This window comes from Pygocentrus nattereri, chromosome 25, assembly GCF_015220715.1.
Source record: "Pygocentrus nattereri isolate fPygNat1 chromosome 25, fPygNat1.pri, whole genome shotgun sequence".
Classification (NCBI taxonomy): domain Eukaryota; kingdom Metazoa; phylum Chordata; class Actinopteri; order Characiformes; family Serrasalmidae; genus Pygocentrus; species Pygocentrus nattereri.
This window is the reverse complement of record NC_051235.1, coordinates 20,443,748-20,459,352: the sequence shown is the minus strand read 5'-3', so window position 1 is coordinate 20,459,352 and position 15,605 is coordinate 20,443,748. Positions and strand designations below refer to the sequence as shown.

The 15,605-nt window shown below is 38.5% G+C and overlaps 1 protein-coding gene across 1 annotated transcript in view; it reads left to right on the top strand.

The window, feature by feature from the left end:
- The window catches only part of cd81a (CD81 molecule a), a 38,635-nt gene that overhangs the window by 6,677 nt on the left and 16,353 nt on the right, over positions 1–15,605 (top strand). Inside the window, exon 2 of the mRNA XM_017703542.2 lies at positions 3,980–4,094. Coding sequence (XP_017559031.1) covers positions 3,980–4,094 — 115 coding nt within the window. The remainder of the gene's footprint in view (positions 1–3,979; positions 4,095–15,605) is intronic.

The window sequence follows — 15,605 nt, the reverse complement described above, 5'->3', positions numbered from 1 at the left end:
TACACTGTTTAAAAGATAGTATTTTAACTGAATTTGTTACCAGACTCCTTTCATTTTTTGCATTATTTGAACCTCTAAAAGTAAGTTAACATAAGAATGTGTTGTATGCTCTGTCAACTTATAATTTAAGGTTCAGTTAAGTCAATTCGCAAGGTAGTCCTTTAACCAGTCCTTTTAAGTTTAAAAACTTTTGTACACAGGTTTCTAATTTTTTTACACATTTTTCATTGATTTTATTTAACGAAAATCACAGCAACACACTAAGATTCCCACATGTGAGCAGAACTGAACTTTTAAACATGCTGATGTGATGCCAATTAATACCATTTTTACTGTGCCTAGAATGGATTAAGTTGTTGTAAAGACACAGCTGTTGAGCTGCTCTGGTTAAACAAGCTCAGTGCTTGAAGCAGATATCACCTCTGAACAAAAAGCCGTTTCCAGAATGAAATACATTGTAGTACATTCTCAGATCTCAGCATCAGGTTTCAAATAGACAAATGAACTTTGGGTTTTGAAAGAGCACTCGGCTAAGCGAAGTGGCTACCGAAACCACGGCATGGGATGGAAAACTACATATGACATTTGCAAGTCGTGGCCAAATAAAATATAATGGTAATAAAAATAAAACATGATACTTAGACTTTTCAAAAACTCAGTGATGCTTATGATTACCTCAATACACAGGACATCCCAAAAAAGAGACAGTCATATGCTACAACCACAACTTTCACAGAACTGCATGTTTATTGTATGTTTTACTTGATGAAGATTAAGCTCCAACTCAGATGTTCTCACTGTGTTGGCTTCGAATTCTGCATTAGGGACTGTCTCAAAATTACTGGAAGATAATCAGTGACGTTCTATAATAAACTTATTTTAACCATTTACCACAAGTATTTTCTACATGGTTATCTGAATAAGAGGATACTGTACACAGCACAAGCCTATAGTTGTAACAAATTGTACTTTGTTACAACTAAGTTTTGTACTTTATTCAAGAATTACTGAAATTTAACACTCAGTTACAGTTGTACAGTCATGAGGTAGCTTAAGTTCATGCATGTTCATGTGAGGGGGATGTGGCGTGTTGTGTTGGCCTGAGATAATGTACAGTAGACATTTGAGAAGCTACAGTCTATACCAGGACAAGGGACAGCTGGAGAGGAGTGACGGAATGTTCCAGAAATGGCTGTCTGACTAAGCAGCAGCAGCTCTTGGGGACTCCTAATGTAGTGAAAGTTCCCAATGCTTTTTTCCACATTTAATTTCCCCCTTTTTAAATATATTTTTAAAAACTGTAAACAATGCTTGATTAGATGCCTGGGCTTGGCTTCAGATCTCTAACACTCAACCTGAGACAAACTCTGGGAAACCCCTGTTTCAGTTTTAGAGATAATGGCAACAGTCATAGCGAAATAGCGGAGTTGCTGAAGATGAGTTTTGGGAAAGCTGCGCAGCGATGCGCTGTGATTCCAGCCTCACCCTTTGGCAGTGCTTGTGTTTACCCGATTGCTAAGCAACGGGCTGCCTGAGCTCTGGAATGGGCTCGGGCAGCCTAAAGAGAGAGGGGAGGAGTGGAGAGAGGGAGAGACTCTATATCAGTCCCACAGACACTTAGTCAGACACCCACAAACCCTTAGAGGAGCGACTGAACTTTATACCTCTCCTGGGGCCATGATCTGGCATGGCAACAGTTCAGATTACAGGCATGAATCGGGTTGGTCTCTGATTCTTTAGGGGGTTTTTTGTAGATACTCTTCCCAGCTACTTCCAGTGTCCACTGAGGGAAAGCTTTTGTTGATTCAGAATTTGGTTGCTTTTCTGCAGCTATACTGAGGCTGATGCTAGGCAAAAATTTTTATGTCATAACAAAAAAGTGTCAGAAATGACATAATAGAAGGAAATAATGGAAAATGGAAAGATTTTATTGCAATTAACTTTTCTATTGGGCCTTTTGGCCTGTTCATTATGAAGTGGTCACACAATGTAAAGGACAGTGTTTTTAAAATGGTGTAAACAGTTTAAGAACAGGAAAATAAATTGTGAGGGTTTTTATATGACACCATTCTATTTTTTTTATCTCTTCTGAAGTCTACTTTGTTTTTTTTTTGTTTGTTTTTTTTTGTACCAAAAACGGCCATAATTTTTTTAACGTGACCATTTCAAACTTCCATTTTATGTCTTGGAATTAAACATTTTGTTTTTGTTACTGTGCCTTTAAGACTGATATATGTATATGATCCCAACTAGCTGCCTTCATTAAGAAGGCAATTCGGGCTAGAACACTCCTTTAAATGTCAGTGCAAAGGAGTGGGGCTAGATCGCTGTTGGCCAAATAGATCAAACTTTAACAGGGTTTGCACACAACATTAAACTCGAAAGGAGGAACATTAAACTCGTGAGGAACATTTGGTGTTCCATGGTATAAGTTTTACAGCTTTTTGCTAATTGTTTGAAACCTAATGCTTATGATTAGAGCATCCTATTAGAGTAGTTTTATACATGTGTCTGCAACAAAACTGATTTCCTGTCATTTTAGCAGGTGTTATAAATTGTTAGTAGCTTTGGAGGACGGAAAAAGAAGAAAATTCCTGTCCTTCCCACAGCAGCGTTTATATGGCAAGAGAGAGCCACACCGTGAAGTGAGGAAAATCCCTTGGGTTTGACCTGTGGGTGGATGCATTTCGTTCTGCAGCTGTTACCAGATGTTGAGTTGGTGTGAGGGTGTGTGTGTGTTTAAGAGAAAGGAGATCGAGACTGATGAGATCTTATGATGGGGGGCAGAAAGTAAGTGAAAGAATATTTCATGTAGGGGCCGATTTTAAGGTTCCACAAGAGTCGTCAAATGTATTTCTCTAAATTAATCAATGGCTGTTGTACAAGTGATTAAAAATGATTGAACGGTTTACAGCCGGCAGTCATATCAGTAAAGAAAGCACTGTTAACTGAAACTGTTTAATTTTTGAACATATGAGCTGACGTTATCAGTTTTTAGCTTCTTTATAACTGGTGTCAGTATCAGTAAAAACATTTTCATAATAGTTCCATGCGTGTTTTTGTTTCCTCAGCCAATGACTGAGAGCTCCGATCAGCACAGAATTCCCGTTTTAAATCTCTGCTCTTCTCAATATTCCCAGTACTCTTGTGTGAGTGGTGTGTTTGGATGTTCCTTCGCTCGTTCAGCTAGATCCCTCTGGGTACTGGGCTGTCTCTGCGTCTCCCTTATTTGTGTCCTGCATTCCTCCGCAGTGTCTGTCCCTCTGACAAGGTCCAGCTGCCCCGGCTGCGCACGGCCTGCGTCTGATTGGACAGTGATTTATCTGTAAACAGAGGCCCCTTTCCCGCTTCTAGCAGCCCCCACCCATACAATACCACTCATTGTTAAATGGTGAAGCCCAAGATCCTCTGACCTCCTTTTTTTTTTTTTTAATTTTTACCCCAATCCTTCTTCTCTGTCTGTGGAGCTGTAGGAACATCTTGCCCTCTGAGTTTGCCCTTTTGTGTCTGTGTGCTTCTCTGAGCAGAAGTAGGCTATTTTCACTCTCACTAAGAAGTGAAGAGAGTCTTGAACTGGATAGCTACAGAAAAGGCTTGCCGGATATGCGCTTGGGGTTTCACACACATGGATGTTTTTTGACTCCATGTATACAAGGCCCCCCAAGCCTTTGTTGAAGAGTGTAAGCAAACTCCAGAAGGAGCTAGAGATAAGAACATGAGGATCACTGGGTCGCTTTAATTTGCTGACAGACACACTCCAACACAGCACTTCCTTTAAGTAACGGGAAAAAAAATAATTCCGAGTTTCATACTAAAGTTGCATTCAAAATTTTGTAGGTTTCTGGTTCCTCTTCTGTAGGTGGACACGAAGTGGGAACCTTGAACTTTGAGCATGTTCATGTGCAAAAGGTCAAAGAGAGTGGCTTTATGAAATTAAGATTCATCATCTGACTTTTTCTCTCCGTTTCTGTCCACTTAGCTGGCCGGATGTGTAATCCTGGGGGTGTCTCTTTGGCTCCGTCATGATGAAAAGACCAGCAGTCTCTTGAACCTGAAGTTTGAAGGCGCAGAGGCACCCAGCACCTTCTATATCAGTAAGCATTCTAATATTACTCTCTTCAATAGGTCGAAGCCTTTTAAAAGAGAAGCTCAACCAAATGTGCCAACATGGCTAACGAATGGAAATGGCTACCTGCCAATTACCATGTCATTTCCAAACAGAAACAGTGTTTAGGACTCAGAACCAACTTGACTACACATAGTGATGAGGATGATAATAATAATAATAATAATAATAATAATATAATTAGTAGTATTGTTAGTATTATTATTGCATAAGCTGTTATTATTATTATGGCTGTTCACTTTCATTCACCTTTAGCAACCTTAGCATTCCTGGCTGAACTATGCCCCTAATATTCCGCCTCCCCTCCAGTTTTTCCATGCTCTTCCACTGACCAGATTTGTTATTGTTACTGGCCCTGGAGATCAGTATAATATCAACAATTTATAGTTTATAGTCACATAGTTTATTACTTTTCAGGGAACTCATTACACTACACAGTATGTGAAAACTTAGACTTGACTCACAGTTTTTGGTCTTTCTTTTTGTGTTAGCTTTGCATTTCCAAGCCAGATAAACCTGATCAGACTTCCATTAACCTGCTATTTATGCTTGAAAGTTGAGTACAGTTAAAACTCTGCCAGGCGTCATGTGAACGTTAAGTTAGAAACACCTTTTGATGTGAGGCCAAGCATTCTCTTGTTCAGGTACAGCACAGAGGATCGTCTTGCAATGACATTAGAGACCGCCCATTACATTACATTGCCCAGCCCCTACCGTATTCAGAACTTAAAGGCCAAGCCAAGAACTCCTGCAAGTCACTTCACTCTGAAAAAAGGTTCTTTAAATGTTTCCTAATGGATACGGCTTATTACAAATTGTTACACACAGAATTTCTCCACTAGCTTGTGCAAACTGATGGCACTTTTTGTAGTACGACCATGATTGCTTTGCTTTGTTTACCAAGGTATTTCAACTGGCGTAGCTATTTTATAGATCTGAGAGCAGTTTCCAGCACTGCTGGAAAGGGTTGTCTTGTCTCACATTGGTTAGTTGTCTGTTGGAAAATGTTTGTTTATTCAGTTGCAACTTGTGTCTACTTAACAGCAGGGAGGAACAAGTGGCCAGAACAGCATGTCAACAAGACAGCTGTACATTGCCTGGTTCTCATAAAGCAAAAAAAGACAGTTTAACAGTGATTTTTATTCCTATCGTTCATTTTAATTTGAGGAAGCCATTTGATTTGGTGCTACTAGATACTAGATTCTTGTATCGACTTGTATCAAAGTAAACACATACGTTTTGGAAAATGTTTAAAACGTTTATGATTTGAATGCTTTAGTGAAGTTTTGAACTTCTGTTATTCACTGAGTCATTTTTTAAATATATAATGGCAGTCAAAATTATCCATTTACTGGTACATTTACTAGTTTGACCTTTTGAACTATATGTAAGTCTTGACCATTACAACTTCAGTGATGGATTAAGGTTCAGTTATTCAAGTTCCAGTACAAATCATTTCCAGATGGCTCTCTTGATAAAACTAAAGTTGCTGTTTCCATCTAATGCCAGGTGAATTTACCACCAAAGTACATAGTCTTAATCATTTACAAGTATAATTGACTTTTAATGACAGTAATATCAGTAATGTTAACACTGGAGGATACTGTCAGCTACGGATTGGCAATGTGGCAGATATCACGATACTTCAAGACATTTTCTTGATACGCACTATGCATTGCGATATTTTGTTTTTCTGCAGTTTAAGTGGGAAAAGACAAATAGCCAGTAATGCCACATCAAAAATACTAGCAAAAAATACATATATTGCACTGCTCTAAATTAACTTGTGCAGATCCAATTATGCCATTTAAGTGTTGACAATATTCATGAAATACTAAAAAAAAAGCAGATTAATATTGCGATGTGAACACTTTCCTTAGACTACACTGGATAGTGCTTGTGTTAGACCTATGGACAGCTCAATAAGCAGCAAACTAACAAAAGCAGTGAAAAAGTGGGTAACCACAGCTTGCAGTAGTAAGTAAAGCATACTGATGAAGCTTTTTGTGTCCACTCACATGACTGTAACAAATTCCACTGCTTTTAAGAAATATTTCAGTATAAAGTCATTGTAGTTAATGCCTGTCGTTCACTGTTTTGTGGAAAGCAGTAGATCATAAGATCTCACTCTTTAAGAAAGTGAGAAGTTGTTCTGAGTGTCTGACTCTTCCTGTGAACATTTATTCTCCTTGACTGATACATGTAACAAATTGAGACATGTGCTTTATTTTCTCATTTACTTTTTTAGCTAGTGAAAATTGCCCACTGACATCAGCTTGTTCACAGTCACACCTCAGCACTGGGGAACTGTGAGGAGGGGAAAATTCTAAAGTGATCTCAGGCATTTTCATTCACTTTGGTCCGCCCCCCCATTCTGTTGCCTTTTCCCTTGCTTGCTGAGTCTTAGCGGAATCTTGGTTGGCGTGAAGTTTTCTAGCATGATTACATTTCCTGCCATGTGGAAAACTAGTACCTCACGCTCATCCAAATGTGAAACCAAGTCTTGTAAATTTTAGCTGTCTGGCTAAATCAATGTGCTAACGACAGCAGGAAAGAAACCGATTGAGAGCTTTAATCACAGAGTCTGTGTTTTCTCTCTTTCCATCGCCCCTTCTTTACTTTCAATGAAAAGGGCTGGTTGAAAGCTGAAGCCCTCTATTTTCAGAGTCCTGAATCATCTCTATTGTGCAAGTTTGGAGGAGGGATATTTTGCCAGGTCTGTTTGCTGAAAGAGGGGGAGTTAAGGAAAAAGGACTTCTCCATTGCTTTGGAAAATGTTAAATTCCCATTGAGTCATTCATGGTATTTCCAGAACATTCAGGGATATGCCTGACTGTATGTGTCATGAGTCTGTAAATGACGCTGTGTCTGTGCGGTACAGCCTGCGTGATGCAAATATTTGGTGAACATAACAAACAAATTTTAAAGGAAACAATAGTCTATATGAAGAAACGGCCTACATTCACTGTTTTTGTGATGTCACAAAAAATCAACACGTCGTCACTGTCAGAAGAAAACGTATTTCCAAAATGAAATCTTTTTAGAGAAGTTTTAAAACGTAATATCGGTCCCAGTTTATACAGTTCATATATGGAAACTAAGCTACAATAACAAATTTTTAGGATATCACAAAAACCAACATGTGCATATCACTAGTATTGGAACAAAACCTTGTGTCTCTAAAATGGGAAAGAATATAGGTAATAAATAAATATTATAGCATGTGTGGTGTACTAGTTGTTCTGTTAATTAGCTTTTATCAGATTAAAATCAGATTTTCCTTCAACTTTTTAGTTTTTTTTATTGACTTAATCTGCAGGATCTCAGTGTTGTCTATCAGCTAGCTGATCTATTGATGAGGCCCTGCTGTGCATGGGCATAGGTCATGTGTTTTTGGTAGGAAGTATTTATAGAAGTGTTAACATGAGAGTTAACATAAGTTTCCATAGAGAAATCAACCACTGAGGCCACAGCCCAACCATAACCCCAATATCTGCATAGTAGTTTAACCCGGGCCTTGACCTCTTAACCTTTAGGGTGCGGGAGGGGAGTCAACAGGACACACTGGCCATTGTGGAGCCCTGTGGGTGGCTATGCTGATGTCTGGGAACAGCTGAAGGTCTCACAGGAGTTCCACACATAGCAAAGCCTGTTGACACACTGACTAATGCAGCAAATACAGGGAGAATGCCATAGAAAACGAGTGCATTGCAACAAAATCACAGTTCGTCTTCAGGGGGCACAGAATCAAACGTCCTGCATACAGCAACTGCAGTTGGAATAAAGTTTTGCATTTGCCAGTGAAGTGCTTGCATGTTCCAGATTTAACAGAATTCACAGAATTCTGTGAATAAATGTTTGAAATGCATGAGTATTTAATGCAAATTACAACTAATTACAACTTATCTCTAACAGTGCATGTCTTTAGATGAGAGACATGAATGTCTTCTCAGTGCTCTTTTTATGAAGTTTTTACCCAATTTCCAAAAGAAAAGTTTGAGTTACTTTGGCTCTTGTTGAGGTTTTCATCACCCACACCTGTGTATCACACAATGGTATCAGAAGCATATCGGTATCAGCAGGTATTGCTTAAGAAATATCTGTACTGTACTTGATTATGTGTTTCTTGTGCTCCAGACCAGCAGAACCTTAAGGTGATTCTGGGTAACTGTCTCCACTTTAATTATTTTTCTGCATTTGTAACCCTGTACAAATAGAAATGTCTGAAGTGCGGAGTCCATATTTCTACATTATCTAAATGCATCGTCATCTGTATAGACCAATACAGTGGGGTCCAGAAGTCCAGGACCCCTTGTGAAAGTGCTTGCTTTCCTAAAACTTTGTTTATTTCCAAGTTTAAATGGAAGAAATTCCACATTTTTGTGTGGTCTCATTATTTTGGACCCCACTTTGTGTACGTTGCAGAAAATACAGATCCACCCATGTTGTTGCATCTCTGTGTGTAACGTCTTACCACAGATTGTTCCCTTTGGAAAACTAGTCTCTTCTCGGAAAGGACAAACTATACATAGTGTTTAGGAGAAGCTTTTCTTTATGAAATTCACCTGCTACCCATTGTCTTCTATTATAAACATGTTTTCAGTAAATGGGTTCTCTGTTCTTTTCTAAGTATAAAGAAATGCACTGGAACTAATGTCCATGGTAATCAGTTGTACGATACTGATTGAGCGGATAGAAATCAGGTTGAAATATGCTGGAAAATTCCTTTTAATGGAAAATTCAGAATGCATTCAGTGATTCTTGGGCGCTTTCTAGCTCTTGTTGCAGTGAGTGGAGTGCAGTAAGATTCATTGTGTGGTAGCAATCTACAGAGCTCTGTGAGGCTATAGATCTTAATGCAGACATTAGAACAATTCCAAGCTTCGTGCCGAGAAATGGGCTTTCACCCAACAACTGAACACACCCATCTCTGCTTATTATGGCCTGTAAGGCGAGGTAATCTCTGTGTAAGTTAGGCATGTCAAGTAAAGAGCATTGAGTGGGTTCCAGGGCAGAAGCACACCCAGAAGTCACTTTTGTGGGTGAGCAAATCAGACATAATCGCACTGTCTGAATAAGCAACTCACCTTTATTTCGAAAAAACTGATTTCATCACAAACTGATTGCACAAATGAATGAGGTTGGCAATTTCAGTTAGCATATACCCTTTCAAAACCTCTTACTGTCAAAGTACAACAGAATGCAATCAGTTGATTACACAACTTCCAGTGTTGATTTACACAAAATAAGTATAAGCATCACAGTGTCTACTTGTATTAGATCAGTTTCCAGAAAAAGACCTGAATTATCCAAACAATTTCCGTCCTTCACTTTGCACAGCTGTGCTTTTGGTACACACAACATGGTTAATAAAGGCACATTCTGAGCCACAAACTCATAAAGGGGTGTTCCAGTGTTTTTTTGTTTGTTTGTTTCCTAAAACTCTTTGCATAACAATCATTCAAATTAACCCCTTTAAAAGGCCAGCACCCAAAGTCTTATTACACCCTTCTATATCCGAAGAATAGCTTAGCCAGTTTGCAATGAAGTCCTTGTAGTTACTGAATAATAAGCCTTAACATGTAATAAGCCTGGGATTTTAAGGGGTTAAACAAAGCCATTCACTGTGGTTTATTGTGAAATGCTCTATTCTGGAGAAACTATATTTGTTTGGGGACCAGAAACCTGAAACTGTTAAACGATAATGGATGGTTATGCCTGATGCTTTAGAAGTTGTTTTGAAGAGATGTTGATCTAAAACTTTTTAAAAATACATGTTGTGACATGTTGTGACATGTTTTTTTTTCTCCTTTGTAGCTATTATACCATTATTTGCAACACATATAAAATGAGACACATGTGGGCTCACTAGTTGTTTTGGATAGTGAAATGGTAAATAAAAAGGCTACATGTGCATGGTGGACCCAACCCCTGGTTCCCATTACCACCACTGTAAGTCAGTAACCATGTCACATCAAACCACTCTGAATGACATGTTTACTTCTCAAATTTTGCTTTTAGACAACAGCAAAGCCTCCTGTGTGAAGTGTGAATAAAGTTGTTATTATTGGTTCCCCTTTAGCATCAACAGCATTAACACTGTCCAAACATGTTCACTGCTACAACAATCTGATTCATTTGTCGCATAAGACAAACATGGTTCGTTACTATCACGAGTGCTCATATAAGCCTGACGAGGTAACAGATGGTCCTTTGCAGAAATGGTCATGCACCGCAGTCCAGCCTACTTCTCATATCATAGGAGTGCGAGAGGGCATGCGTTATGATGGCAGGAGCAGCTGCTGTGAAGCCGTTTAATGTTGAAGCAGGTGCAGGGCCTGGACAGTCGTTTTTCTCAACTACTTCTACAGAACATATCCTGGATCTGTTAACCCCTTAAAGTCTAGGCTTATTACTCATTCATTAGTCTTTAAAGGGAAATTCCATTGTTTTATCCAAGATTTCTGTGCAGGTTACTGAGATGACTGAAATGTAAACTGTCAGATATTTGATGTGAAATGGTGCATTGTAGAGCATAGTAAAGACACTTACAGACTCACATTTATTTACAGTGATTGTGATCGCAACCAGGGGTCTACAATGCTCATACAGTCATTTCATTTACTGTACAAAACAATCAGCAAAGAATACATTTTTTACGGGATGGTTCCTTATAATGGTAAAAAAGTCCTTAATGGGAACTGTTTTGCCTTACAACACCCTGTATGTGTATCTCTTCCACGAACATGTTTAAAACATAGTTTAGGCCAAAGCCTTCTCATAAAACAACAGTCTCAGCCATCAGGCAGAGTATTCAGAACCGGTTCATGTAATACATTTTGTGAGGGAGCTTTAAGAGGCATTAAAAGTTTCAGACATCTGGTTCCTGTCACTACCATTGTGAATAATTCTCACTCTGATTTTCTCTAGAATTAAGCATTTCTGATCAAACCATTCTGTGACATAGTGACTTTATTTACATCTTAATAATTGAATTAAGCTGAAATGATCTACACTGTAGCAAATATGCATTGTTTTAACTGACATTAACCAGGTTAATTCAAGTATTTTATTGAACTTTTATTAGTAAGTTTATAGAAGTTATCGGCATGTAACATTATGTTAACCTATTATTTATAGTTTAATAAAACCTAGTTACTAAGTGAAAACATGATCATGTCTCTTGTTTTGTAGCAGTGTACTTCACAGAAAAACTGATTCAGCTGTAAAGATGTACACATCTTTCTACATGTGTAAAATATACATCACATGATTGGTAAAAGTAAGTAAAGTGTAGGTATAGGTATATACATGTGCAGTATCTTGCATGAATGTGGAAATGGCATCAGTCAGGTAAGCTCACTGCTTTACTGTTTGCAGTGTATGAATTATTCAGTAACTGCTATGAAAGTAATAAATTATGTAATTATTAGCGTAAGCAATGTGGAATGAAGTGTGGACTCTTCACAAAAAAAATGGAGACAAGTTGCTTTGTTTATCCATCTTTCTCCAGTTTAGCCTTTATTGCCATCATTTTGAGCATCATAGAATGTCATAAAGTTGTTTAATGAGGAAACAAATTAAACTGAGCTCTCTGCCTGGGTGGGCCTTCTGGTAGGTGGACTCGGGCCTTTTTGAGGGTTTTTTTGTTGGGTACTTTGGTTTTCAAAAAAAAAAAAAAACTCCCTCTGGCGTTGCTCACTTTCCAAGCTGCACAATATATTGTATGTTAATTGTGATTTTATGTGTGTGTGTGTGTGTGTGTGTGTGTGTGTGTGTGTGTGTGTGTGTGTGTGTGTGTGTGGTACTGGTACTTTACACAGAAACGGGACATGTAAGATATGGAGTCTTATGGATTGATGACTCTAAATCTGATTGACTCTAATTCATTGTAAGAGACAGAAAATGCAACCAAATTCTAAGACTGAACTTTAGAGGAGAGCAAAAATATTCCTGAAAGCACGTCTCCTGAAAAGAATGGGAGTAATAAATGCAAACAGGGAACACTGAAGTACTGATTTTTTTTTTAGCTGTTGAAAGTTTTGTGTAATCTTCAGTTAAATAAGTGTTTTTCTGTGTTAAACATTAAACATGTCCTTTAGTCTCTTGGGCATAATTGCAGTATGTAACAATTCATGCATACCCTGGCACTAACAACAGAGTCTTGAAGTAGTGGTAAGGGACTCCTGTGCATACTATGTGAGGTAGAAAGACAGAACAAGTTCTACAGTGAGGCAGATAGTGAGTTAATACGAGCACACACACACCCGAGCATCTTTCCAGCAGGTGTGTTATGACTACATTCGTGGCTATGCCATTGTTTCCTAGTGTTTAGACTGCGACTTTCTCCACTGTACCCTCAAAACGTGTAGTGAAAAACATACACCAGCTCTGTGGTGTGTGTGGTTAGCCTTGGCTGGAGAATGCAGCGAGCAGAGTGCTAGAGGAATCGAGGTGGGTTGGGGTGACTCAATTATCCCTAATGGGAGGAGAGTAATATATCCATAGAAACCAAATTACTTGAGTGGTCCTGCTTTGTTAATGCCTGGACCCAGCAGAGGCAAGACCCTTTTGCAAGAGGCAGAATTCATTTTTCATACTAATGGGGTTCTTAGGCTTAAGGAAGGAATTTTCCTACATTTGTTTGCTCTGCTGTGTACAAAATCGATTTTAAGCACAGTCAATATGATTACCTCATCTCTATTCATAAATGAATATTTTGTTTTTGAAAGCATAGGGATTAGATCTTTGTTAGTCATATTATGTTTATTCATGTTATTAACTTTGCATATACTTGGAACTTATCCCAAAAAGTACATTGAGCTCATTTAAGAGTCAAACTTCAAATGTTCATTAGACTTATTTTTTTGCAATAATGCTATTTCTAGCTCTGAGCTAGCAGCTACGGTTGCAGGGAGTGTAAATGCACAGTACACAGTGTAGAGCACATGCTAATGCAATGTGCAAAGGTGTGATCACATATGTGGTTCAGTTCACTTAAGCTAAACCAAAAAACAAAAATGAGCCTTCTATTTATAGTTTTCCTTTGAGTTCAAGTTGAGGCCACTGATCCGGCAGGTGTGACCAAATGCAAACTTGATGCTGTGGTTGGATCTACTTGCTTGTACTTTTCTAAATTTAACATTTTTTAAATATTCATTTTTTTGTCAAGGCATTAGAGTTTGCAAACCCCGGATTTGTAGTCTGCTTAAACCCAACAGTTGTGGATTTCCCCTTCGCTTCGCTTCGCTGAGTCATATCATGAACCATTGTCATTTCAACCAAATGGTGTTTTCTGAGGAGGAAAAACACAAGCAAAAGTGTAGTTATCATCATTATATCAGAGCAGCTCTATTTAACATGCTTTACCTGTCTGTACTGGAACACTTTGAAACAGGCAGACCAAATGTGAACATTCCAAAACAAATGTTACTTGGTGTGAGTCAATATGTTTCATTGGATGAACTGACGCATGTGTGTGATCAGAGACAGTGCAACATCCCTTAGTCACAGCCACAAGTAAGATCTTGTGCTCTTTCAGAAGACTCTCACACTCTCACATCTATAGCACAGGGGAGGAGTTAATAGTCACATTTACTCACTGATGTATACTTAAGTAAAATTAAATTGTGATGGATTTGTACTTTTCAAATGATAATACTTCTACATAAGGTCAAATATATTTGTAAAGAATGTAGTTTGCTTTGCTCGTTTCCATTGTCCACTTTTTTGTTGACTGATTGGGGTTTAATTATATTCCTTTCTGTTGGTTCAAGCAACAGCTGGCTCACAGTATCTGTTTTTGAGCTTTAAGCCTTTTATTTTAGAATGGAAAAACCCAGCAAGACAAGAATAGCATCTAACAAACTTCAGTTTTGAAAGTAATGGGAAGTTCTACTATAGTTCTGTAGGGAACTCAAGCTTGTACTCTACTTTTTTTCCTACTTGAGTTTTCATTTCAATGTAACAATAGATTAGGCTTCTCTGTCCAACTCTGCATTTACCTATAGTGTTTACTATTTCTTCTGAAATCAGGGGTACTATTAGGAAGTCTGCCCTCCTCTTTGTTGCAGTAACAGCCTCTGCTCTTCTGAAAAAGCTTTACACTTACGTGAGGTCAAGTACTGATGTTGGATGATCAGTTCTAGGACATAAATGCCTTGTGTGCGTGCGCTCGTGTGTGTGTGTGTGTGTGTGTGTGTGTGTGTGTGTGTGTGTGTGTATACACATAAAAAATGCACGTCAGGTCATTAACACATCCTTTTAAAGACTAAATTCTTTAGACCTTTTCATTTTTCATTCCATTTTCTAATATCTGTTTAAGGACATTTTGTCTTGTAGCACTTGTAGTTTTTTTTTTGCAGAACAGGAAAACCTGCACAGGAAAGAACTAAAGAATCATGCTTACAGTGTTGCTGGTCATTTCCTGTGTCAGAGTTCAAGGTTTTAGCTTTACCAAACTGAACTCCATGAGCACACCAAACCCACACTTGCACACCCACACCAACCACTCATTCGGTGGTTAAACATCATTGCCGTAATTTCCTGCTTTAGTAACAGATGTAACGATATTCTTCTAGCATTCTGTGCATTGTGTACAGGCCTGTACATGTATGAGTAGGACACAAGATAGAGTTGCTCATGCTGTTGGTCAGACTCAACTCGAATGGCACTGGGCCAGATGGCAGACTTATGTGAGAGAGCACAGACAAGTAGAGGCAGAACATGCTGATGGAGTTCCACAGCCCACTGATTTAAGAACTTCAACATATTAAATAGAATGCTGTTTAGATCTTACCAACTTTTTCAACTACTAAAAGTGCCATGTTGGGAATGGTGCCAAAACCCGCATATTTCATCTTCTTGTGATATATCTGATCAGCACTCAAGCTTTCAGGTATGTAAGCCACCTTTACACCAAAACATTCAGTATGTTCCCTGAACAATAGTTGGGAAAGGGAAGGCAAATTATTGTTTATGCAAACCTGCTCCTCTCCTGGTATGGTCTCTGACTTTTGCACAGTACTCTGTGTGTGTGTATCTCGGGGACAGAATAGTGGAAACTCTGTGAGGATAGAGCTGAAATACAAGGTGAGCCACAGAGTAACTGTCCAAAAAAAGGGTCTCTCAAAGGGTAACTTTACACAAAAACTCTAAATTATTCTTTACATTAAATGTAAGCCAATGTAATTTCTGACCATTTCTACTTGTCCATTCATCTTGAAATTTTGTAAAGGACACAATGTAAAGGACAGCTACTTTGCTCAAATTCTGCAGAAAAATAAAAAATGGAGAAGGGCTTTTTTGGGAACAGTGATGTTTTGTGTGATGGTTCACAGGACAGAAGGCAAATATAAACACATTGATACGGCCTTCTGTAAGTGCTTTGAGTTATGTCTCATGCCAGTGACTTGCAAGTAGCTGTGTGGCTGACAGATCTGAAAGATAGGTTCCAGCTGAAACCTCAAATGGCTTTTCA